This window comes from Ochotona princeps, chromosome 5 (genome assembly GCF_030435755.1).
Source record: "Ochotona princeps isolate mOchPri1 chromosome 5, mOchPri1.hap1, whole genome shotgun sequence".
Taxonomy (NCBI): Eukaryota; Metazoa; Chordata; class Mammalia; order Lagomorpha; family Ochotonidae; genus Ochotona; species Ochotona princeps.
The window spans coordinates 22,055,837-22,083,195 of NC_080836.1; the positions used below are offsets into that span (position 1 = coordinate 22,055,837).

At 38.2% G+C, this 27,359-nt stretch overlaps 1 protein-coding gene across 3 annotated transcripts in view; it reads left to right on the forward strand.

The window, feature by feature from the left end:
* The window catches only part of THSD7B (thrombospondin type 1 domain containing 7B), a 777,161-nt gene that overhangs the window by 395,018 nt on the left and 354,784 nt on the right, over positions 1 to 27,359 (forward strand). For all 3 annotated transcript variants that reach the window (XM_058664450.1, XM_058664449.1, XM_058664451.1), the window contains exons 10-11: positions 18,705 to 18,834; positions 25,127 to 25,230. In XM_058664450.1, coding sequence (XP_058520433.1) covers positions 18,705 to 18,834; positions 25,127 to 25,230 — 234 coding nt within the window. The remainder of the gene's footprint in view (positions 1 to 18,704; positions 18,835 to 25,126; positions 25,231 to 27,359) is intronic.

Here is a 27,359-nt window from a genome sequence, read left to right on the forward strand (position 1 = left end):
AGAAGTTTATTTTTAGATTTTCTATGTTTTTGCATGTCCTATGAGAGCTAGAATAAATGAATTTTGATTTAGCTTGGGTGTTACTTTAAGTTTATTAAATAATTGTCTGCAATTAAAAGGAATAAATTATTTTTCACTTCCTTGGCTTTAGTCCTATTTTAAAATGATGCTAAATGAGAGTGTGATTTCTGGTTGTTTTTAGCTCACTGGATTAGCTCATATGTTGGTAAATTTTTAACTGCTTCATTTATGTCACTAAAGCAAAGCTTGGCGTTAGAGCTGGAATTAAGCACCATGATCTTAACATGTTAATTTGAAACTGCATATTTATAGGTATAGCAAGTAATTTATGTATTATAGAAAGTCTATACCATATTAAATTTATGCTGAAAATGAAGTAGATTGCTCAAAGTTTGCACAAACAACTTGAAAGTGTCTCCTAATAGAAGCATCAATACTGGATTTTCTGCCAGGCACATGAAGTACCTTCAAAAATAAGTTGCTATATACATACAGATGGTTCAGCTAGATTGGGTGAATGACATGCTTTCAAAGATAAGGATAAAATATCCAGGAATAAGTGTGCCAGAATGACAGACTTTCTGCTATCTGAGATATTTCCAAGTTAAATTTAATTTGCTGGCACCAGAAGTACTTATCATAAAGTTATTTATGACCTCATAAATAATGAGTAAATAGTAACCAAAGTAGGAATAGAGACTGCATGAATGCAATGTCTAGTTCTGTCAGAAGTATATTTATTTCAAACTTCTAGCAGTATAGTCTTCCATTGCTGATTGCACACAATGGTTTTTGAATGAGTATTCTATTATATTCTGTTACATACTTACATACAGTCTGAGCAGTTCTCTGGTGTGCTGCTGTGTAGTAGAAGCAGCATGACCTCACCAATAAAACCTATCATAAGTGTGGTGGATTTGCAGTTATCGCTTCTGAGCTATGTGTTTTCAAATTTAGCTAACCTTTTGGAGATACAGTATACTCATTTGTAACATGCATGGTGCATGTGACACCTTTAGGATGGTTTAATTCGTGGGGTTCTCTTAACCCAAGCCAGAAGGCTGGCCCAAAAATATTTGTTGAAAGGAGACATTTTTTTTTCTTTCTTCATGAACTTTGTCACTCCCAAGTAGAATCCATGAGTACTCAAATTCAAGCCATAGACATAAGTGTTATAAAAAGACAGTACCTGGAGGTGTGCATATGTGTGTGTTTATGGAAAGAATGTTTCTCATAGCTGAATGATAATTACAGTTTAGTAAATATATCCTGAGTAATATGTCATATAAGTGTGAAATAGCATTATCTTTGATCAACAGTCTTACATGGTCTTGAATTTTGACTTCTGTTTTATTTCCTAAGCATCTTTTCATTCATCAAAAATTAAAGACAACTTGGAGTCTGACAAAACGGTGGGGGGGGATCAAAATATCAGTAGAATCTAGAACCACAATTAGGATTAACCTGCCTGGTGATAGTACGAGCAAGGGAGCTAAAGTTTCCCACATGAACATGACTGGAAGCAGAGCAGCATGCATGCCTTCTGCATGGGTGTATCTGGAAAAGAGAAGGCGGCCGTGGTAGCCATGGATGCCCATTTCTTGCTCCACATGTTGTTTGAGATGCTGCTCAGCCTTCCCAGAGAGGAGGTGAGCAAGATGGAGAGAAGTCCAGAGACATGGAGGACTATGGGCAAGCATGGATCTCTTGTCAACTGAAAGAATTGTCCGTTGCTGTGCAGTTTACAGAGTGGGCCCTACCATCCACAGCATCTTTTACTTTCTGCTAGCCCCATTGACTTCCCTTTGGCCCAACCATGTTCCCTCTTATTTTTACATTTTTACCTATTGTCCCTTCTCCATGGACAGTTCCTCTCCAGGCCTGTGAAAGGGTTTTTGTCGGTCACCACTGTGGTTTTGAGTCAGATGTCATGACCTCAGAGATCCTGTCTCTAGTTCATGTTCTTAGGATTTATTTATTTATTGCAAAGGCAGAATGATCGGGGTCGGGAGGGAGGGAGAAAGAGAGATCTTCCACCTGCTAATTCACACCCTAATAGATACAACATCAGTCCGTGGCCAGGCTGAAGCCAAGAGTTACACTGTGTCCAGTGCAACTGTGGCAGAGGCACAAGCACTTGGGCCATCTTCTGTTGCCTTACCAGATGAATGAACCTGGAGCTGGGTTAGAAGAAGGACAGCTGGACTCCATTTGGCACTGTCATATGAGGGGCTTGCATCACATATGTAGACTTGACCCATTGCCATGCAATGCTGGCCCCACATTTTCCTTTCTTTTTCCTTTCCTCCTTAATAGTCTTATTTTTTCACCTCCTATTTATGATTATCTTGATTCATTTGTAAATCATGTGTCTGATTCATTGTTGTAATCTGGAACAGAAGCTACCACAGAGGAAGTCTGTAGATCTTCATTGAAAGAAAGATGAGAAATGGAGGAACATATCACTTGCTCAGTGATCTTTCTGCAGCATTTACAACATACTGAGTATTTGACTTGTTACTAGTGACATTCAGAAAAATAAAACATGAATATAATCAAAGCACTTATGAATCAGATTTCAAAGCTTGTATACTTAACATTTTATTTAGCAGAAGCAAGCACGGGGAATTTGGGAGCCAGAAAGGAGTGAGCCTTGCTCTAACTAAAGTGTTGGAGGAGAAGTTGATTGGGCAGATCAGTAATTGTTGGGAAAGGCTGAAGTAGGCATTTTCAGGTACCTGCTTGTGGAAAGTGTGTCTTTGTAGAAGCTTGGTGTTGTGAGAGTTGGTTGTAATGAAGTGAGTCACAGGCAACTTCCTGTGGGTGGAGGAAATATCATCCATATGGAGGAGAGATGAGAAACAAAGAAGCAAGAGCTAGGTCATGAAGAGATGTATTCCTTTCCTAGGAGTTTGGACATTATCTGCAGTTTAAATTTTCAGTGTCGGCATGATAAGAATTATAATTTTGTGTTTAGAAAAAAATAGCTCAAAAATAATGAGATGAGACAACTTTGGCAAATAGTGAGAAAAGTAAGAGGCCATTCAGTTATCTCAGCTTGTCTTCTTGAATAGAAACCTCCATGATGGGTAAACATATCAATTGCCAGAATTCAGTGATGTTTCTTGTATCTTTATGACCCAGAGTGTATTGAGTTTCTCACCAATCCTATGGAGTTTGGTAACCAGACAATTATGTAAACACAGTCTTCTGTCCAAGGGAGTGAAGTGCTAAAATAGAAAACTGCGGTAAGCCATACTCAGAACTCCAGTTCTGACAAATGCTATGCAATGATTTCTCCCAAGGGCCTGATTCCAAGAAGAAAAATGGTTCCAGTGGCTCAGAGGAGCTTGTTCTGTCTGTCTCATGTTCCTATCTGGACCAGTGGGATTTCTTACAGGGTCCTACGCATGCTAAGAACGTGAGAGCTCCTTCATCAAACACTGTTGAGAATTTCAAGATGGCAGCCACTCAGAAGGAAACCAGCCATGGTGGTGCATTTTTCATGTAGCTAGGACCTGGCTTAGCCCCTGAAAGCATTCTGTACGAGCTGGGGTCCGAGCTGTCTGTGAGTTTTGTTTACCGGAGAAGTTGCCATGTTTGATGACGGATACATTAACCCAGCATATCTCACTAGAGAGCAGTTCTAGCTCTTATTTTAGCCAGAAGGTTACAGTTTTGTTTCCAATAGCAAAGCAGAGCAGTTTAGAGCACACCATACTGCTCGAGAATCAAATCTTCTCCCTCACTTAAAGCATAAAAAAATTTTTTTTAAAAATTCCTTCTGTGACATATGGGCATGATGAGACACTAAATTGAGATGTTTGTGAGGATTGAGTTGATTAAGGCAAAGCACCTGTTACTTGGTTTGGGGGTCCTATTGTTTTGAGGATTGTGTTGCCTGTAGTAAATATTTCTTATTGCATATAAGTATCCTTTAGGGTAAAGTATGTCATTTAGTGGAAGAAATTCACATTTATCAATTTTGGTGGTTTTCATTTCTCTGTTTTAAGATACACTTTTCTATCCAAAACGTATGAAATTTTGGCAAAACAGGCCAATAGTCTTCTACCTTGTGATGTTGACATCCCGTATGTGTACTCTTTGTGTCCCCGATGCTCTGCTTCCAGTCTAGCTCTATGCTTGTGACCCAGGAAATGAATTCATACAAAATGTGCGTTAGTTCTATTGTTCCACTTTTTGAAGCCCCTCTTGTATTCTGTTATCAGGTGAAACTTTTAACATTTAAAATTAACAGATTGACTTTCCCACTGTGTGCATGTGCAAACTCACATGTACATACACTAATACAGTCAGGCACACTTCCACACATACACACACTTACAGTCAGCTGCACTTTTCCTAGCACTAGCAGCATTCCCTACTACTATTTTTTTGTACAGTGTTTCAAATGAGCACCTGATCTCAAATGAAACACTAAACATAATTAACATATTTATTTTCTTTTTAATATTTATTTATTTGCAAGCAGAATCAAAAGAGACTCACTCATTCACTGATTCACTCTCCACATGCCCTCAACAACCCAAAGCTTGGTTGGGCCAAAACCAGGATCCAAAATTTCTATCTGGATCTCCCTCAGATGGTGAGAAACCAACTATGTGATTCATTTGCTGCATCCCAGGCCTGTTAACAGGAGTCTGGAATGGAAGCAGAGAGATTTTAAGACTTGGTTCAACACTCTGATACAGGATGTAGTCCCAAGGGAAGACTTGGCCTGCCGTGCGACTCACCTGCCACAAATTATTTTCAAGTTGTCGCTTTCTGTCTGCTACAATGTAAGAAACTTTAGGACAAGAATGTGTATGTATTTTTTCTCTTATTTACGTTGTGTTCTTAATTTTTAGAATAGTATCCTCTACTTATAGGACTTTATATTCTTTACCCAGAATCATCCACATAAAGAGTTTTCACATCACATTTTCTTCTTCCAAGTGGGATTTTGACTCCCTCAAAATATTAATTGGTACAACTGGTAATCTCTGAATTTTACCTTCTTTTTCCTTTTTTCCCCCTTATTTTTCCTGGAGTCGGGAGCTATACAGTAATGTATTCCTGGTCTTTCTTTGGGAACATATTGGTTTCTTCTATACAGTATACCAAGGAATTCAGCATCATGGGGTGTGTGTGTGTGTGAGAGAGAGAGAGATGACTTTTACTCTGACCAGAATTCAGCATTGAGAGGTGTGTGTGTGTGTAATGTAGGCAGAGATGAAGATCACTGTGCTTAGACCATGCTGTCACGCTGTCTTGGCCAGGTTTTGTCTCTTGTTTCCAGATTCACTGCATGCATTATAATCCAGGTTCCCATCACCAGTAACAGTGCCAGTGCTTCAAAAAATACAAGCAGGAAAGAGGTATTTTTTGAAGCATGCATTTATAAAATACATGAGCAAATTCTGAATTTCAAAAGAAGCAAAAAAAAAAAGCAGGAGAGCAACTTATAGGACATGACAACTAATTGTATTGCAAATGACAGTTTAATAATTGTTAGTGTTTTGGAAGAGCAGATATTTAGATGTATGATATTTTATTGGAGTAGTGTAATGTTGCTATGGCTGTACTTTAAAACACCTCATTCTTATGAATATACTAAGATATTTACATATTTTTGAATGACGTGATATCTGAATATTCATTGAACTAATCTGGTAACTGAGTGGGTAAGGGTAAAATAGAAAAAGCTTGACTATGTGCTGATAGTTATCCAAGCTGGCAGATATACATTAGATTCACTTGGTATGTTTTGCAATTCTCCAAGGTTAAAAAGGTACAAATTCCACTTTGAATATAAAAAAATCCAAATTTGTACTTACCTTGTATTAGAATTTGTCCTGACATACAGTTTGCACCATTAAAAAAAAAAATAGTGCCTGTATCTTCCTAAATGAGACATAAAATAGTAAAATGTAGCTGGTTGTAGGTTTATTCAATCTTGATTTCCATCCATTCATCCTTTCACTCATTTAATAATCATTCTTTTACTACATGCCTCTGAGTTTTTATGCCTCACAGCAAGACCTGGAAGGTACACTGTTGGGAAGTGACTCAATGGGAATTGAGTCACTGCTGGAGAGGCTTAGGAGCCTGGGAAGCCGGCCAGCTGATGAAGTGCTGTGGGAATGATTGCTTAAAACAAATGACTCTGCCCAGTCTCAGAGAGTCTTTAGGGGTTACCTAGATAAAGAGTTATCCAATCTCACACTAACCTCCACTGGCTAACATTGTGACATAGAACTGGATGCCAAACACTAAATTAACTATTTAATGTTCCGTTGTGAATTCTGTATCACTTATTCAAAATGCTTAGGACCAACACTATTATGTATTTTAGAGTTTGAGATGTTTTTGTATGTACAATGAGAAAAATGGAATGCTACCTAATGTAATCAGCCTGTGTTTCTTTTCAGACAAGTGGATTTAAAAATATATATATAACATACATGGTTGATGGGATACTAGTCAACTATAAATATGATTGACATCTTAGAATTTGCAGCATAATTGATGGAACTAGAGGACATCATGTTGTCTGTAATAAACCAGATTCAGAAAGAGAAATATCACATATATACCACGTGTCTACCCATATATGTGGAAGAAAAAATTAAAAAAAATAGGCTTAGTATGAACAGAAAGTGTTAATTGCTTGAGGAGGCAAGATCCAAAAGGACAAAAAGGAGTTTGAATCAAAAGAAACTGGGTGTGGTTCATTAATTGTGACTAATAAATCAATATGAAATTTTTATAACATAAGTAGGTTGAAGGAAATAAGGGAACTGTTTATATTCCTGCTTCACAACTGCTGCAAATTTAAAACAGTTTTAAAATAAAAAGTCAAATAAAATGAAGGAAAACATGAAATTTTCATATGTGATATATCCACCTTGTCTGAAAGTAATTTCATACAACATATTAAAATTTTTGTGGATGAAATAGTGTTATGGTTTGGAATTTTCCACTTGTGGTATCATGCTGATGCTTGGGAAGTTGCAGGGTTTGCAGTCCTCTGTATTTTGAATTTAGGGATTCATGATGCTCCACCTGTGCCTGTTTTGTCTCCAGAGCTCCATAGGTATACTTATCTACCCCTACCCAAGGATAGATGATAGTCCCAAGATACCAGATCTAAAATTCTAGATATACTGATTCTGAGAAATGATTTTTAATATGTCAACAATAGACCAGAAAGTGGAATTTTTAAAGGTAGTTACCATATGTTGACGCTGCAGAAATAACGAAGATAGCAAGGCATGCAAGAGCCTGTACCTTGTGCAGAAAGGCAGTAATTGAAAAGTGTTTGTGTGTAATTCAATATTTGTGCCTAGTAGTGATGACAACATTTACGCTGATGTCTTTAATTGCGTTTATGACCCACTCCATCTTGTCTGTTAATAATACGATATGGTGTTTCGGTGTATTTCAGTCTTAAGATAGATAGATAGATAGATAGATAGATAGATAGATAGATAGATAGATTACAACACAATTGGAAGCCTTGTGATAGGCAGCCACTAGAAATTTTATAGGTTAAAACCTATGGAGGTCAATATAGGACAGAAACAAATCCCTGTTACATCAGCCTACATTGATGGAAAAGACTAGTGCAACTCATCATTATAAATGATGTTCTTAACTCTCCTCAGTGACAGTTCATATTACCAATTATACCTATTATACTGTGCTTAGCTAGAGGGCAACTTTCATGTTTTAAATGTATTGAAAGCAGGGATTTAGCCAGTTCTCATTTGTTTTCTGTTGCTTGTTTAAGCATGCTATGTGGTCTTTTTGCTATTTTACGTATTGTACGAATATGAAGGACTGCATTAATTGTGTGAAGTCAGTGGCTCACTCTAAGATTTTTTTTTTAGCAACAACAAGAAAATATTCATACTTAGGCCATACTCACTGAAGATTCTTATTTAGTTGGCTTGTGTACTAGGAATCTATAAAAGAAACCCTCAAGGGCACGTGTTTGGCACAGCAGTAGAGATCTGACCACTCTGTCAGCTGTGTGTCCTGGCCTTACTTCTGCTGCCAGCTTCCTGTTGATGTGCACCCTAGGAGGAGCAGGTGGGAAAACCTTAAGAACTGGGGTTTGTGACCCTCGCAAAATACCCAAATATAGAGTTCTAACTCTTGGCTTCAGTGTGATGCAGCCCAGGTTGCTGTAGGCATCTGGGTGGATAAGCCAATAAATAGGAGCTTGCTCACTCTGTTTCTGCTGTTCAAATCAAATTGAATACATAAATAAAATTAAAAGAATAAAAAAAACCCCTGGAGATTATGTTGTGCGTCAGGAATTGCAGATGCTGGGTTTAGTAGAGTGGAATCAGCTGTGTGTGGCTTCAGTTTTGACAGAAAAGAATGCACTCAAAAGAAGGTCACTTGCTCTCTCAATCTAAATTTAAGAGCAGCAGTAGTGGAGGATAAAAGTAGAGGAAGTTGGAGAGATACCTGGAAGCTTAGAACTGTGTGTCCAGGTTTCTTTGACTCTGTGCTACTCGCTACAAAGAGAAAGTGTTTATTTGCCTCAGTTCTCTAATCCCGGATAGTGTATGCAGAGATAAAACGAAATGCCCCCTCTGAAGTCTGTGGTAAAGATGTTAAAGGCTTCCCTATAAAGAACTTCGAGATCATTGATACATACATCTGAGAATGCTTTAAATGCCATTTAATTAGGCATTCCTAACAGCTATCCTGTGGATTGGCTCGGTAATGTTACTGCCCACATAGGACAAGTAAGAGAATCGAAGCTGTGAAAGGTTAAGTGTATTGCCCAAGGTCATACAGCAATTCAGTAATGAGCTTGGGTTAGACATCAGAACCCTGGAGGTCTTGTGTATAGCCAGATGCATTGAATTTGCCTCCTGCTGCAAAATGAATGATGAATAGGAAATTTTCAGGCTATAGAAAATTTTTTTCAAGCAATGTTTCAAAATGAAAGAAATTGCATGTATCCTGGAGCCTGTTTTCAGAATTCTTGGAAAGTTTAGCAGCAAAGCTTTGCGGTTCACTTAATTTCATCCATATTCAGATAACGTCTTTAGCTCGGTATTCATTTTGAAGTACTTCATGGTTTAGGTTAGGAAAGAATTCTGGGAGAAAAAGCTACCTTTGATGTACCTGCTCTATGTATGGAACACTGAGATGGTTGGTGAGGAAGTATGTGAAAGTTTCCTGTGCGTACTTCCAGAGAACTTCCTTTTTTCAACACTCTAAGCCTCCATTTCTCCCTAAATAGAGAAAGTACATGCTAGATTGATCACCTTTGAGTAATAAACACATTTTATATTATATTTGAATGCTTACAAAACTATGGAGAATTTTTCATCACTCTATGAAGTTTCACTTCTACACTGGAGAGGTTTAATAATGCATGTATGTACATGTCAGTGTAACACAGGAGCACCTAGGCGAGCTGGCTAGCTAGAGCAGATGCCTGATGAATATTTACCAGTGAAGACAACCCTGTATGTGATGAATGCTTTCTTCTAAGAACTCAGAGGCGCAGTATCTATTTCTCCAAATTTAAGTGGAGATAGCTAGGTTAACGGTGAATCCCTGGTTTTGCAACTTTCTCTAATCAGAGAAACAACTCATTTGACACTCACGAATGTCTGAAGAACCTAGAAAGCAGTGTTTTCTTATGTATAGTTAGTATGAGATAATCTACTTTGAGAGGCAAGGTGTTAATATTGAAAGAATTTCAGCTGCCTAGTACCATCCAAGATCTTGTTTGTCTATAGCATTTAGAAATAGAACTCTTAAACAGTCAAGTGCAAGTTGTTGCTCCATTATATTAATTCTCTATTTTGATTAAATTTCACTTGTCTGCAGTTATGTAGAATTTCTTTGTGGTGTTTCTCTTACAATAACTTGTAAAAATGGCTCCAGTCAGTTATTTCAGGATAAGCTCCATCCTGGTTTTTTTTTTTTTCTGTTTAATGTTTCATTGAAGGATTCGTAAGCAAATGCGCCTGCATACCAGTCTTCTCCAGAGGCATAAACAGCTTTTTCAAGTAGAATTCTGTGGCAATAGACAAGCCCAATAATTACATTGAATAATAGTTTTAGGAAGAGCAGTACAATCTACCTTTTCCACATGTTTTAAATGCCGTCCTATAATACACTGAGAAAAAAATGTACTTGCACTGTTTTTTAAGGATTTATGATCTTTTTTATTTGAAAGGCTGAGTTATGAGCTGATCTGGTGTTTTAGCAGGCTAGCCTTCAGCCTGTGGTGCTGGTTTCCCATAGGCAGCACTTGGCTTTTGTCCTGGCTGCCCCACTTCTAATTTATCTCTCTGTTTATTGCCTGGGAAAGTAGCAGAGGATAATCAAAGTCCTTAGGCCCCTGTGCCATGTGGGAGAATAGATTAAAAATAAATTCTCTCTCTCTGTCTTTCTCTCTGATTTTCTATAAATCTGGCTTTCAAATAAAATTATAAATCTTATTTTTAAAAGAAAGATAAAAAAGCACAGATACAGAGAAAAGGAGAGACAGAAAGTGATCTTCCATCCACTCTGTCGTTCTTTAAAAGCCTGTAGTGGAGCTAATTTGGTCTGAAGCCAAGATCCTTGAGCTTCTACTGGGTCTCTCATGTGGGCACAGGGACCCAAGGACTTGAGATCGCTCCACTGCTTTCTGAGGCATTAAACAGGGAGCTGATTTGGGAGTGGAGGAGCCAGGATGTGAACCTGCACCCCTATGGGGTGGTGGTACTGCAGGTGGAGGCTTAGCTTAGTGTACCTCATCATTGGTCCCTACACTTGTTTCTTTTATTTGCCAGTGGGTAACAGTCTTTGTTTTGGTAATCATATTGTTTTTTTCATAAAGCTGAGTGACTTTAGTAGGACTTCCTTGAGCCATCAGTTAATTTTACCACTCTATTCCTCTTCAATACTATGGGAATGATGAGAACGTGATTGTGAGTTGGTTGTAAGATAGGGTATTAAATGTACAGATGTTGATGTGTTAACAAATCTTAAAATACCCAAGATGTCCTCCTTTTGCTCTAAGACCAGTTCCCAAAGAGTCTCCAGCAGATTCCTAATTTTGTTTAATTGCGTGTATGAATGGGGAGGTTGAAGGAAGAATAGTTCCAAGTACCAAGAATTGAAAGAGTGACAATACTGAAGAGTATTGCTACCAGGAAGCACGAGGAGCCACTGAAAGAAACGGGAATCTTCTGGTGGATATTCTGCAGATTGGTTTGAAATAACTGCTGCACATAGCTTATCTATAACCTGGCATCATTCACTTGCTTCGCTTGGGGTCCCTTTCTGGCTATGTGTCTGTCTCCTTCCCTGTATGTCAGTCCGCCCTGTGTTCACTGTTATGCTACCACATATTTGCCTTTTCCACATTCTCACAGCTGGCTCAGTTTGAAACTTGGAAAGTTCAATTCGTCATTTCAAATCGTTGGTTGAACAATTCTTGCATTAGTGTTGACAGTCATGACGCTTCAATTCAGTGTGATGTGCAAGAGTTTACCTTGCGGTAAATCACCGGCAAGTACTTTTGTGTATATGTTTCTTCATTTTTGCTATCATCTTCTTTCAAAACCACTTTTTAAAAGGTGAATTCATGTATCTGAAAGGCAGGCTAACATAGAGGGGGAGGCAGAGTAAGAAAGTCACACACACACACACGCACACACAGAGATTTGTTAGGAAGAACAGTTGGAATCCTAGCAAATGGGACTTGAACTGATGCCCTGATGTTATATGACAGTGTAGCAAGTGGTGTACTAACCCACTGCAATTTTGCTAGGAACAATAAATTTTTCACAAAAAATTCCATAAACATGGCACAAGTTTTGTAACCTACCTCATCTATTTCCCACATTAAGTATGATTCTTGATCTTTAAATTGCTGTTTTTCTAAATGGTACTCCTTCTAACTGTAGTTAATAACTTAACTTTAATTATGCCTGATGACTTAGGGATGACAAAATATGCATAAACAAAAGCTGCATTTAAACTAGTTTATTAATCATAATTATGTGTTAACAATTCTCTATGTTTGCCAACAAGCATGTTAGTTTGTTGTTAATTTTCATAGGTCCAATGAGATCAGAGGCATCATTTATAAAGCATTGCAAACAGTGTGTCTTTTCTGATGCTGAAGGAATGCAAAAGGATGTTCTCCATAGGCTGCTTAGAAAGGAAGAGGGATCCTCTGGAATCACAGAGGAATGATGCTGCATCCTTCTCCCATGAGAATCGCCTTTTCTCAATGCAGTGCAAAACCATTAGACTTTAATGTACATTTGCCACAGTTGTTATCCAGACTGGATGACCATGGATGAATTATTGACTTCTTTCATTCTTCCTTTTCTTACCTATAAAATGGGAACAATAATGCCACATTTTAAGATGTTATAATACTGGGCCCGGCGGCATGGTCTAGTGGCTAAAGTCCTCACCTTGAACGCCCCAGGATCCCATATTGGCGCCGGTTCAAATCCCGCCAGCTCCACTTCCCATCCGGCTCCCTGCTTGTGCCCTGGGAAAGCAGTTGAGGACAGCCCAAGGCTTTGGGACCCTGCACCTGTGTGGGAGACCTGGAAAGAAGTTCCTGGTTCCTGACTTCGGATCGGCACAGAACCAGCCGTTGCGGTCTCTTGGACAGAAGATCTTCCTCTCTGTCTCTCCTCCTCTCTGTATATCTGACCTTGTAATAAAAATAAATAAATCTTTTTTAAAAAGATGTTATAATAATAAAGTAAGCTAGCATATACAGGATATTCTGAAGGGACTGCCGCATAAATTAATGATTCCTGGAAGCTTTTCGCATGCTTTACACAGATGTAACCCTAATGTGTTCTCCCCCTCATCCTACCAGCTTTCTAAAAATCCTTTCTTCTTATTTATCCAGTGGGAAAAAGAGGCTTTCTTGGGTATCCTGAGTCTCCACTTGACCTTTTGCTCCTCTCTCCTGTCTGATTTTAAACGTCTAATATGGGGCAGGAGAGGGCTGCCTCAGGAATGCAGCTCTTTGTGACTGGTTGCTCTTTGAATTTCTGTAATTATTGTCAGTCACCTTAAAAAAACTGCTACCTTCATGCTTGCATCAAAATAGAGGTGAAATAGTATGCATATTCTGTGTGTACACACTGCCTCCACCTGCCATCACGTGTGCCACTTCACATTTAAATCAAAGCAGATAAAAATTCTACCAGATTCTGCCATCATTTGATGTGTTTACATTATAGGGAAGTTAGATGTCCTTTGAAGTGCATATAACACACAATCTCATAGTCACTATCTCTTACACATTTTATTTCCCTATCTTAAAATCATCCCTTAAATTCTCTCTTTGCAATGACAGATATGTGTTTCTTTCTGTGTAGTGGCAATCATTTTTCCTACTGCAAATCTTATCTTTATTCAAATGTCTTTTATTTTAAACCATAGAGTCCATCCTTCCCAATCTCCATCTGTGCATATGAAGGTCAAAAATGAATACAATTTTTCTTAAACTTGGGTTGTTCGACCAGCATTCATACTATCAGAGAATAGTGTGTGTGTGTGAGAGAGAGAGAGAGAGAAAGAGAGAGAGAGAACCCAAGAGCATGTGTGAGTATTAAAGTGAAGCATGGGACCATGTTGCAGGACTATTTTGCCTTAGAGTTTCTCCTTCAATATGAGATAAAGGCATTTTTTATTTACTTTTTTTCTCAGTTTTGATTTATTCAATATGATGTACAAGAGTTTGCCTTGCTGTAAATCACCTGCAAGTACTGTTTGTTTACTTATTTCTTAATATTTGTACTTATTTCTTCATACATGTGGGTCAGGTATGGGGGTGGCTGGGCCAGTTCTTAATACCCACTCACAGGAAGGGATGCAAGATATGCTGGATTGGACCACAAAGCCAGCTGGTTCACATTAGCACTAGGATTGGGAGCTGGCTGGACTGGGCTAGGCTGTAGCACCAAAAGCATGAGCTGGAACTGGGAATAGGCCAGGCTGAGCCAGGCTGCAGCATACGCTGGTGGATGCTGATGTGAGGTGAGTCATGCCAGTCTGGACTGCAGCTCCCACCAGCACATATAAGATCCATGATGGGGGTGAGCCCAGCAGAGGAGCTGTGGGGATTACCCTTTTCTAAATCCCTACTCCCTGTGGTGAGTGTGAGACCTGGGACTAGGGGCAGACCAGGTTGGGCAGGGATATAACATCCATTGGCCTGCATGTGAGCTGGATTAGGGGGAGAGCCAAGCTGGACTAAGTGACCATATCCATTGGTACATGCATAAGCCAGAGTAAGTGAAGCCTGGCTGGACTTTGCACTGCATCAAGTGGCAAGTACTGGGATTGGGGGAAAATCCTTTCAGACTAGACTGTAGAACCAGCTAGAAAGTGCAAGATCTGGGACTGGGAGTGGGCCCAGTAGGAAAACTATGGTGTGCACATCTCTGATGGAGTATAGCTCCGCTAGTTAGCATGGAACCTAGGATGGGGGAAGGACTGGCTAGAAAGGCAGTGACACCCACCGGCATGAATGTGGACTGGACAGTGGGATCAGTTGAGTTGAGTTAGGCTCCAACACCCAATGCGTGTAAAAGGGCTGAATAGAATGTGGGACAGAATGGACCAGTCTGCTACACATACTGGCAAGCACCGGAACCAGGGCTGCGAGATGGGTCTAGTGGGGGTTATTAGGGATGTCCCTCAGACTAGGCTATAGTTCCCACTGGTATACATGAGAGCCGAGTGTGTCATGAGCGGGATTGGATGAGGCTGACTCATCTATTTGTTTACATAATAAATGTGGCTGGAGAGAGAACAGACCCAGGAATTGCAGCTTCCAGTGTATGCATAGGCTGATTTGGGTGATCCACTGAGCCAGACTCTGTACTGGCAAGCACACATAAACGTCAGGTCTGGCATCACTTCAGATGAGTTTTCTTTGGAAATCCCCCCTACTGAACCACTGGTCTCAGAACTCCAACCATGGGGACAATCACAGAATCTGTGGTCTGACTGTGGAGTGCATGTGTCTTAACTGGTCGGCACAGTTGTGAGGTCTATGTAGTGGATGGTACAACCCAGATGCTCATGCTTAACATGAGAACCAGTTCATTGAGTCCTACAGAGGACATCTCTTCCATGGAGTGCAGAACAAATTAGACATCCCTTCCAGACAAATATTTGGGTGAATGGAGACAATAAGGTAGACTATGTCAGCCAATAGACCTTGAAGAATTTTCAACCTTGGAGCAATGAAATCAACAGCATTTCAGAGCTATCAAAATCACTTAAGAAGTATCCTTGGAACATGCTACATATCGGGGATCCTGGGGTGACATCAGATTGCCTTCCCTCATTCCTGAGTACTGATGTGATTAGGTTGTGGGGAACAGCCGTCTGTTTATCTCTCCACTTTCCCCCATTTCTTGGCCATCGCCACCTTAATTGTTGGTCCAAGTGGGTATCTATCCCTCTCAACTATATAAACATCATCAAAAATAAAATGAATTTATTACTTAAAAATGGGTAGTGAAAAGTGTAGTTAGCCGAAACTGAAATACAGAGCTGTGGGCAAGTACCAGGCTACAACTGCAACTTCTCGTAGAGCTAGGGAGCTGATGTCAAGTGATCCAGAAGAGGTGATTTAGTGGCATAAATACTCCGACTTCTTTCTCCACTCTTTTTTTCCCCCTTCATTGTATGTTTCATTCCCTTGTTGACCAAACCTAAACTTTAAAAATGGGAAAACTGTCCTCTGATGTGGATCTTCAATGCTGTGTGCTCCGAGTGCAGAACAGGTGGAAGGCACACAGAGAGATTCTGGGGGCAAATGGAAGAGATTCTGTGCATCTCCTTCACTTTAATCTGCCTTTCAAATAAACCAATGTTTCAAGAAAATGGAATGAAGTTAGAGTTACACAGAGAGAAGAAAAGAGAGATGGGACTGAGATCTGCCATCCATTGGTCACTCTCCTGATGGCCTCAATGAGTGGAGATGAGCTAATCTGAAGCCAGGAGCTGCTGGGTCTCCCACATGAGTAAGGGGCACAAGGATCCATCAGCAGCTGCTTTCTCAGGCCAAACACAGGGAGCTGAATTGGAAGTGGAGTAGCCAAGAATGGAACCAGTTCCCATATAGGTTGCCAGTGCTTCAGGCAGTGAGTTAACTTACTATGCCACAATGCCAGTCTCATTTCCTTCACTTTTAATTCAAGGTTATGATCTATGCATATGTGATGGTCTCTTGCTTCTTGAGAATTCATGTAAAATGACAGAAGAGGAAGTTGGAAGCATTAATTGGCTGTCATTAATGAAAGAAGAGCACCATCAGTCTGTGATGTCTAGCGTCATTTATGGAAGGCCAATACTAATGAACAAGAGTAAAGAGTGGAGAAGGTGGTAACACGGCATCAGGAACCAGGATGAATTTGGGCAGCAACAGTGGAAGAAACCCTCCTCAGGAGGACTCTAAAGAGTCAGAGCGGCTCATGTGATCCGGGGCAGGAGCGAGGGCCACATGCTGAAAACCAGGCTGTTTAAAGGCTTCAGGTAGTCAGTAGAGGCATAAAAATAGCCATGCAACTACAAAAAAAATTGGCAAGTGATATGTAATAAATGCTTGTCAATCATAAAAACAACACCAATAGGTAGTATATAAGGTTCATAAATCAAGAAGTAGTAACACACATAGTATTTATATATTAGGAGGTAACCTCGAACAACTTAACACAGAAAACAGCTCATCATGTCACTCAGAGGAGGAATACAGGAAATAGGAGAGGTTGGGTTGTGGGTCAGTTACTTTTTATGGTAAATCTTCTTGTATTAATTAATGGGTAATTCATATATTCCTGTATGAATTAAGCACATACTCTTTTTTTTTTCTCATTTGGCTCATTGGCTCTCTGGAAATTAATCTCTTAGTGTAGATAGATCCAATACCTTTCAAATAAAAATTTACCAGTTAGTTCCATTTTCTCCTGTGCTTTCCCCACTTCTGATTCCCTCTAAGCGTTTTTTTCCTTCTCCAGCGTTTCCCTTGGCACCTGTGCAGCACTTACCTGGATGTCTTCTCTGTTCATTCCTCATGCTCTTGTGCCTCAGTACCTTTCCGCAAATTTCTATTCAGAATGTGCTGAAATAGCTTCTACATAACCATTCTCTTAATATCTAATATTCTACCTTCAAGACCCAAAATGGAATTTTCCTCATGCATGAGCTATCTGTGGTTTCCAGAGAAAGAAGAAATGGTTGCTCTTTCTTCTGTACCCAATATTGCATCGCTGTCTAACAATGTTCACACTCCACAATGTAACCAATTGTGGGTTCTTTTGCTGCCTTCCTGCTTAATTCTGTAGATTAGAATTTTTATTCTGCATTATAAATTCACAGTATATCTTTTTAAAATTTTCATTTTTCATTAGACAGCTCCTTAGGCTCAGGGATTTCCACTTCCATCTTCCCTGTTCCTTTACCACCCCTTCTGACTCCCCGCCCCCTTTTTCTCCTATATTGTCACAATAGTATAGACCTTCAACAACAGTCATAAATCCATAATTCTTTTATTTAAGTGTATCATAACATCAAATGATATATAGGTAAACGTGTACACAGTATCTTGAATACAATCAATAAAATAGAGTTTCTGAAGGGTATAGTAATAGATTTGTATTATTGTTTTGATTCAGAAATCATTTAAAATTTGAAATGAGTACCCCAGCAGATTAAAATGAACACCAATTGACCTTTTTCTTTAGCTGTCTAATGATATTTCTACTCCTCCACAAAGTCATGAATTCAACAATAATTTATTCTTTCTTAATTATTCTACTCTAAATTTCCATGATGTGCAGATTAGCTATGTATATTCGTTTTGAGACATAAGGAATTTTACAAACACATATCCATAGATAAATAGCAGAATGCTTGTATTCTACAGAGTGGACTATGGGACAGACTGTTGTCCCAGTGGTTAAGAAAGAACTGTCTTACACCAGAGCACCTGGATTAGACTTCTGACTGGGTCTAAACTCCAGCTTTGTGCAGACGCAGTCCCTGGAGAGCAGCAGATAATGGCTCATGTAATTGGGCCCCTGGCATCCTTGTGGGAGACACAAATTGAGTTCAGCCTTCTAGCTTCAGCCTGGCCTAGCCAAAATTGCTGCAGACATTTGGCAAATGAACCAGTGGCTCGAGTCTCTCTATCTCTGTTTCTATAAGTCTGTTTTTCCTCTGCATTTTTACCTTTCAAATAAATAAGTATGCAAATGAACACATGAGTAAGTGAGCAAATGAATGAATGAGGAAGAGTTTAAAATATTCAGATATCCTACAGAGAAAGGTCAGACCCCAGGAAGCGAAGAGATTGCTAATAATAAAACTTCAGGATCTTTTAGACCATGCCGTAAGGAATGTAGATTGTAAAGCATTTGAAACACAACAGACAGTGAGAAATAGCTTTTGCGTGTATGTGTATGTATATGTATGTATGAAGTTCCCATTATTGAGTGTGGGAGATATCTGCCTCATGACGGTGAGGCTGAGCATCCATCCCTGCTGCTTCCTCGTTTTATGCTCATTTCTCAGGTTGTCTTTCTGCATGTACTTCCTTCACCCCTCTCTTTTTTGTCCCCATTTCTTTCTGGGTTTTGATCTGCGTCAACATTTCTCTTTTACCTCAGGAAATGCCACAGTAAAGCAGTCTCGATACAGAATTATCATCCAAGAAGCAGCCAATGGAGGCCAAGAATGTCCAGACACCTTATTTGAAGAGAGAGAGTGTGAAGATATCTCTTTGTGCCCTATGTATCGGTAATTAGATATTTTTTTTCAAATTATCATTAGGCTTCGGTATAAGTAGTATATTTCCTTTCACTTGACATACATTTGTTAAGTAAAAAGCAGAAGGACATAATATGGCATCTATGTCTAATGTATCAAGTTTTTTCTCTCCATTTACCTTAAATATTTTGAGAAGAGTAGAGAGTACAAAATCTAATTCACAGAGAAAGGAAAACAGCATGTTCCACTGTGAGTAGCAAGATTTCTGTCACCTAGACAATGAACATTTAAGATCACGCTCCAAGAAGATTCAGGATGAGTTCTTTTCCTGGGAGGCAGAAGGACTTTATACATATGTAGGCAAATGGCTACTTCAGAATATTTGTTGAAATGGTGAATTAAAAGATTATTTGGTACAAACATGGATTTTGAAATTACATATATGTACTCAGGCATATATACATATACATTTAAGTTCATGGTTAATGTTTATAATGGAAAAATACCTATTGATTTGAAAACTTTTCTTACTCCTAAAAAAGCTTTTCTTTTCTTTTGTTGTTTTTTTCATAAATATTTGGAAAAATTATTTTTAACTTACACATTTAGCCTGTGTGTATTTAACACATTTAGTAAATTTTATCATGTTTCTCTGCATGTTTGTACCGTGTATTTTGTTGTCAGGGATCGTGTCTATTTCCTCTAATATTTAACATTTCTTTATTGCAAAAAACATTCAAACTTCTTTATTCCAGTTTGGTATTTTAAGGGAAATGCTGAGGCCCTTACCTTTAGCTACAGTTACTGTAGTTTGCAATAGAATACTACAGTGATACACCTTAGTACTCATTAATGAACCTTTGCCCTATTCCACTCTCCTCCCCTACCCTGATCCTGCTTCTGGCGAACAATGTTCTGCTCTGAACATCTGTGGGATCATTTGTTTTTGTTCAGACTCGATATTGGCAAGATCATGGGATACTTGTCCTTAGCTTATTTCACTTAGCATACTCATTTCACTTTGCATGATGATCTCCATTTCCATTGATGTTGTTACAAATGGCAAGATTTCATATTTTTATGGCTGTGTAATATTTCATTGTGCATTTTGCTTTATCATTTCATCAACTACTAGAAACTTCAGTTGCATCCAAGGTCTATCTATGATGAACAGGTGTCCAATGCAAATTAACATGCAGACAGCATTTTTGCAGACATTGCTCTTCTCTTGGATATATACCCAGTCGTGGACTGCTGAGTCATACAATAGTTCTATGTTTAGTTTTTGAGCTGTCTCTAAGCTGTTTTCTACAATGCTATACAAATTGAAATTCCTTCTAGGACAGTGGGAGGTTTCTCTTTCCTTTTCATCTTCAGTAGCACTTGTTATCTTTGGGTAAAACTGATGTAACTGGAGGCAGACAGTATCTCATTGTGGCTTTCTTTTGCACTTTCCTGCCGATTAGTGAGGTTGAACTTCTTTTCATGTATTTGCTACCTATTTGTGTCTTCCTTTGAGAAATGTCTGTTTAAATCTAATGAATTAGTTTTAGTTGGACTGTTTGTTTATTTGCTATTGAATTTTTTAGTCTGTCTCTCTCTGTTTTCTTAGATCGCCTAGTTAATAACCACTTGTCAGATATGTAGCTTGGCAATATTTGCTGTCATTCTTTAGGCTGTGTTTTCATTCTGTTGTCCATTTCCTCTGTCATACAGACAATCTTTACTATGATGAGATCCTCTTTGTTTATTTTTGATTCTTTTCTTGTGCTTTTGGAATCTGATCCAGAAACTTGCTGCCAATCCCACTGTCCAAAATATCCTATATATATATATATATCTGATATTTCAGATCTTAGTTGAGTTCTTTAATCCAGAGTTTGTTGATTTTTATATTCAATGAAAAGTAGATGTCTGGTTTTGTTTTTCTGTATGTGCCTATCCAATTATTTCAGCACCAGTTTTTGAAACAAATGTTCTTTGTCAAGGTGTATTTTTTTGCAATTTAAAAAAATATTTATTTTTATTGGAAAATAAGATATACAGAGAGGAGGAGACAGAGAGGAAGATCTTCCATCCACTGATTTACTCTCTGAGTGACCACAATGACTGGAGCTGAGCCAAAGTGAAGCCAGGAGCCCAGATCCTCTTCCAGGTCTCCCACATGGGTGCAGGGTCCCAAGGCTTTGGGCCGTCCTTGACTTCTTTCCCAGGCCACAAGCAGGGAGCCGGATGGGAAGTGCGGCTGCTGGAATTAGAACTGGTGCCCGTATTGGATTCCAGCATGTTCAAGGCGAGGACTTTAGCCAATAGGCTACCACGCTGGGCCCTGCTTTGTTTTGTTATATAAAGTATTTCAGATCTTAATTGAGTTATTTAATCCAGTTTTTCTTTTTATATTCAGTGAAAGGCAACTGTCTGATTTCATTTTTCCGTATGTGACTATCCAATTATTTCAGCACCGTTTTTGAAACAAATGTTCTTTTGCAAGGTGTATTTTTGTGGCAAATGTTTTAAAGTACCCTGGTATACATAAATGTGCACACACACACACACACACACACATTAACCTGAGTTTATTCTATTGTCTCCAATGAAAAAACTTTGCCAAAAATTAAGTACAAGTTTATACTGCACTAGTAATAATTTCCCTCACAATGTTCGTGGATATAATTTAGCATCACAAATACAATTTTTATAAACCATTAAATTAGAGAAAATGTTTAGCATTTGGATCACATTTTTATTAAATAATTTTACTCACTTTTATAAGGTGAGTAAAAATCATGTATTTGATAATACAGATATAAGAGCGTAGTAGTACTTCCTGTCCAACCCACACTCCTGCAGGTGTTTCTCAACCACACTGCTTGTGCTCCGTTTTGATCTTTTTTCTAATTTGTGCAGCAGTGTAATTTTATTTGGCTTCACAGTCACAGGCTTACCACACCATTATGTAAGAAATTTAACAAACATCAAATAGAAGAAAAGTACTTTCTCCAGACTATAAAAATAATCAAATCCCTTGGCCCGGCGGCGTGGCCTAGCGGCTAAAGTCCTCGCCTTGAACGCACCGGGATCCCATATGGGCGCCGGTTCTAATCCCGGCAGCTCCACTTCCCATCCGGCTCCTTGCTTGTGGCCTGGGAAAGCAGTTGAGGACGGCCCAATGCAATGGGACACTGCACCCGTGTGGGAGACCTGGAAGAGGTTCCTGGTTCCCAGCTTCGGATTGGCGCGCACCAGCCATTGCGGCTCACTTGGGGAGTGAATCATTGGATGGAAGATGTACCTCTCTGTCTCTCCTCCTCTCTGTATATCTGACTGTGTAATAAAATAAATAAATCTTTAAAAAAAAATCAAATCCCATGTCAGTTTTGCTCCTATAGTGTTCATTTTTTGTACTGTGTAATTTAGATACCACAGATCAGGGAAAATATGTTATTTCTGTTTTGGGGACATAATGGTTTCAACTTGGATTCATTTAATTGAGAAATACATGATTTCATTTATTTATAATGGCTGATTAGTATTTTATAATCATCAGTTGGTAGACATCTGGTGCCTTCTATGCCTTAGTTCTTTTGAATTGTGCTGCTATGAACATGGGAGTACAAATAATCCTCTCATACGCTGATTTTATTTCGTTCAGATAAATTTCCAGGAGTGGAATGCTTGCATCATTTGGTAGATTTATTTTAAGGTCTCTGAGGATTTCCCATACTATCTTTCATAATGACTGAACTAGTCTAGTTTGTGTTTTTACCAATAGTGGGTGAGGTTTTTAAAAAACGAAAATTAATGTAACATTTAAATTATGTATCTTTGCTATATGTACCTTCTTGGCGAATTAATTATCATCACTTTTTAAAACTATGTCAGTGATTTCTGTGTTACAAAAATCAATGCTCTTTCAACATTTTGGCTGTTTACGTGTGAATCATCGCTTTAAATTTTATTACGATTAATTCAGTCATTGTCTAGTTTTTCAGATTTGTGAAACCATCTCATGGGCTTAAAAGATACAGTTTATCAGTACATATAAACTTCCTTTAGCACATATATCAATTTTTTCTCCTGATTACTTGAAAAAAAAAAAACAATGTCGTAAAGCTGTGTGACTCAGATGTTAATTTCTTCAGAAAAATAGAAGTCACTCTCTTTTCTAAAGAAGGCTCTTCCTTTTAGACAGATTTTCAGGGTACCATTAACAAAGGCCAAATGACTATTGATTTTCTGATACTTTATGCTCATTGTTTCTGTGTGATGATCAGTGTGTGAACACTGGGAGGATGTCCAGACTATCCATTCTCCACTGTTAACCACAAGGACATCGTGGAAGCATTGTCAGTATTTATCCATGTGTGCCTTGGATAAATATCAAAATTTCAAAACTAGGAGAAGAGCTCTCAGTGAAGGTAGCCAAGAAAAATTTGGCCTAAGCAAATATTATTAGACATTTTGTATGAACCAGGGCTATTATCGTCAGATAAAATCGTAAAATTTTCCAGCAGGTTATTCATTTTCTTGATCACGCCCTGCTGTCCTCTTGCACTGAAATTTATCCGCTCACATTGGAACTCTTTTCCAGCACAAACCTCCTGCCACATTCCCCAAAAATCTGATACCCTGAATTTCAACTGGATCATGTATCATTTCTCTTAATGTGTTATTTCAAATGAGCCCAAGTTCTCAGCATGCTTCTCCTTTCTTCTTATTATTTTTTGCTTTTACATTTTTGGTTACATTTTTAACAGAATCAATACAATGTGTAGATACAATTTTGAAAAACATAATAATACTGCCTTCCCCTTCTCCCTCCACCTCTCTTTCCTACACTCCTTTCTCATCTCTTTTCTTCTGCTTTTAGTTTTTGAGATAACATACAAATACACATTATACTAAAAAAGACTTGATGATTCATTAAATAAGCTTCACAAATAAAAAGCAAAAAAAAAAAAAAAAAACCCAAAAAACAAAAAAGTCTACTCTTTATTAATCAGACATGCTTGAATTTTAAGCACTAAGGTGCCAATCTTGATTTTGCTTTCCACCTTTTGTGGTGTGATGGGAGAAAAGCAAGTTAAGGTAGACTTTTTTCATTATTTTCTGGTTCTTTATACCTCTTTAAGCTGACATTTGCGCAAATGTTTCAAATTAAAGCAGAATTGAAATACATCCTTTATTTGTCATGTCACTTCAAGCATCTTCCAGCAAATTACATTAGTATGTAAAGGATAAGGCAACCTGGGTACAATATTCCATATCTAGAGCTATCAATAAAGGACATCCCATAGGTCCAAGACTTAGCTCCCACAATCTTCGTACTCAGAACTGGCCAATCCTGATCTGTACACATTCCAACATTTAGTGGCTGTAAATCCAGGCCTAAAGTTAAAAGTTTAACAGGAGAATTGGGAAACCCCTTCCTTTGTTTTCAATCTAGGCAACTAGCTAACAGTTTATTTTGTCTGATTTTGTATAGAACATGTGTGTAAACTCCACTTAGGAAACCTGAATGAGGACTGGTTTGCGCACAGCAAGCTAGGTTATCACATGCAGTGTAGGCATCCCATTTGAGCATCCATGTTAGTCTTAGGGTTTTTGCTTCTGCTCCAGCCCCTTGCAAATACACCTGGGGAACCACCCAAATGTGGCCCAAGTATGCAGGATACTACCATGCATGTAGAATTCCGACTCAAATGAAGTTCCAAACTCCTGGCACAGCCTGTGCTAGCTCTGTCCATTACAACCATTTGAAGATTGAATCAGCAGGTGAAAGTCCACTCCGTCTCCATCTCTCCCCAGCCTTTTTGTAACTCCACCTTTCAAATAAATAAGTCCTTAAAAAGACATTTCAATGAATATCTTAGCTGAAAGCTAGAACTAATCTGCTTAGCATTTAATTGCTATTCTTTTAAATTGTGTTGAATGAGTGTGCATGTACAAGCTGAATATACAGTTATTTGTAGTTATATGTGATTTCTTCAAACATGATATATTTTGTTTAGTTGTTTTGTGATTTTGTTCCAGTTCTCAAGTTATTCAACCAGTTGAGTTAGCTGAGTGATATTTTTACTTCTTGTTTCTGCATCTTTTTTTTTTTCTGTAGTAACTCTCTTGTTGCTGAAATGAATCAGGGCAGAATGGGTTGTTGTCTTTCCTACTGCTTGCCAAGGTCTAATTTTCTCACATTGATTTCAAGTCTGTTGAGATTGACTGTCGTTATGTTCTTTGGATTTGTAAATTCATTCATTTCAAGTGCTTCCTTTGTATGTTTGTCATGGTGAAAGTTCTCTTTCATTGTTGTTTGTAATCCCAGGTGGAAGCCACAGAAATGGAGTCCTTGTATTTTAGTGCCAGAATCTGTCAGACAGGGAATAACAGGTACCAGTGAAGCCTGCGGAAAAGGACTGCAAACAAGAGGTAAGGGAATGTTTGAATAGATGTTTTATTTATGTGAAATTTAAATCATGTCGCATTTTTAATGTGTTGTTAATATTTTGAGATATTGTTGAACTGGATCACTTCCTTTTATCAGTGTTTAAATTTCCTTGACATTAGAGGTCATCTTTTATTTATGACCAGTAATTAGTGCACCTAAGAACTGAAGCAATATATACAAATATGTTCTCAGCATATGCAAATACCGGTTCTTAGTCACATCCTGACCCTTTGATGGTATTCCAAATTCATGTTTAATGTCAGCCATGTGAGAAAGGATATTGCAAGAATAACGGCCAACAGTATAAGTTACACTTTTTACATGCTAATTAAGCATATTAAATGAAAAGACAACTGAATGAATTAGCTAATCTTAACTATTGCTAATGCACAGTTGCTTGACAGATCACATAAAGAAACCGTTAACGGTTTTGGATGTCAGGAGAGGTGTTCTTCTGCATCTGAGAAGTGTGACAAATCTAGAAGTTTGACAAATCTCTGAAAAGCAGCTAGAGAATCAATAAATCTCTGAATTTTCTTTTTAATTCATAATACAAGCACCAGTGATACAAAGCTTGATAGTATGAGTTTTCTTCTTAAAATGAAACTACTTTTGCTGAAAGAATGTGTGTAGCAGAGTTAGAACTCTGAGGACCAACTCCCTTTACTGATTTAATAATTGGTACTCTTTTAAAAGACGCTTAGAATTAAGTTTTTCATCTGAGGCATAGGTCATACTTGGGCAGTCGTTTGAATATCAAAACACTTGAAGCTGGATTTGATTGGCCAAATAGCTTCGTTTAGGACTGCCATGAAGCTTTCTTGGGACATTATGTAAATTATTAGAATTACTTCCTTAAAATATTTTAACATAGCACAAAATTTCTGTGATAATGAGATCTTTAATGATAAGACCTTCACATATATTCTTTTGCAAAACTGTTTTAAGTTATTCAGATTAACAATATCTACCACACAAATGAAGCTCTTTGAAAAAGTCACCTTTGTACAGTGAACAATTTAACTCTAAATAGGACCTGGGTATCACTAGACTATCATAATGGTCGGTTCTCATTTAAAAAACATTTAGCCAATTTTGAAGAGATGCTGCTTCAGAATGGTAAAGCATTCTATCTCATAAAAGGGAAATTATTTCACCTTTCCTTAAAGGATTCTGCTTTGAAGTTCAATTTAAGTGGATTTGTAGCTAGACACATCGCCCTGTAGAGTAGGCAGATAATCTTGAATTTTTCCTGAATTAGACACCAACATTAGAGAATTCATGATGTTTTGTTTGTGGAGAATTTGAAATTTATAATTTTTTGTAATTATTACATGGTTGATCAAGGTGGGGAAGATCAAGATTTAGGGAAATTTGAGTGAACTCATTGTTTACAAATTTGCTATTTCTGCTTGTTGTTTCTGGGGGGAAGGGAGAGACAAAGGGGAAGCCACACACAACTTTTCAAATGTCTTGGTACCCAGGCATATCAGGATGATTCACTAATTTTAACAAACTTAAGTAAGTACATCCATTCATTGTACCTTTATTAAAAAAAAAAAATTCCTCCAAACTACCAAGGCAAGTAATAATATAAAAAAAAGACATTGCAGAACTAAAGTCAATAACTCCTGTGAAAAATCATTTTAAAATGCAGAGCATAGTATGCTTAGACCCAAATAAATTCGAACCATTTGACACGTCAGTTGCAAAACATGGATTTGGAAAGTAAATGATGGCATGGTAAAGCAACTGGTCAAACAAGATTATGCTCAGGTGTTGGCAGGACTAAATTTGTGGAGACTAAACAAAAACAAAACTGCCTGGAAAATTACAAAAGAGCACATTCTGCAGAAAGAAAAGTGAAAGACTGTGTGTGTGTGTGTGTGTGTGTGTGTGTGTGTGTGTGTGTGTGTGTGTGTGTTTGATGGAAGTGGATGAAAAACAACAGTTTTTGCAAGTCTGAGTAAACAGTCATGACCCAATCCTCCCCAGCTGCTGAGCTTTCACTCTACAAAGTCAAGCTTCCCATCGTTTATTTTTTTTAACAAGCTGGTGGTTGTTTATCCTCTGAAAATACAGAGTCAGGAAGGTTGTGCTCTCTGAGTAT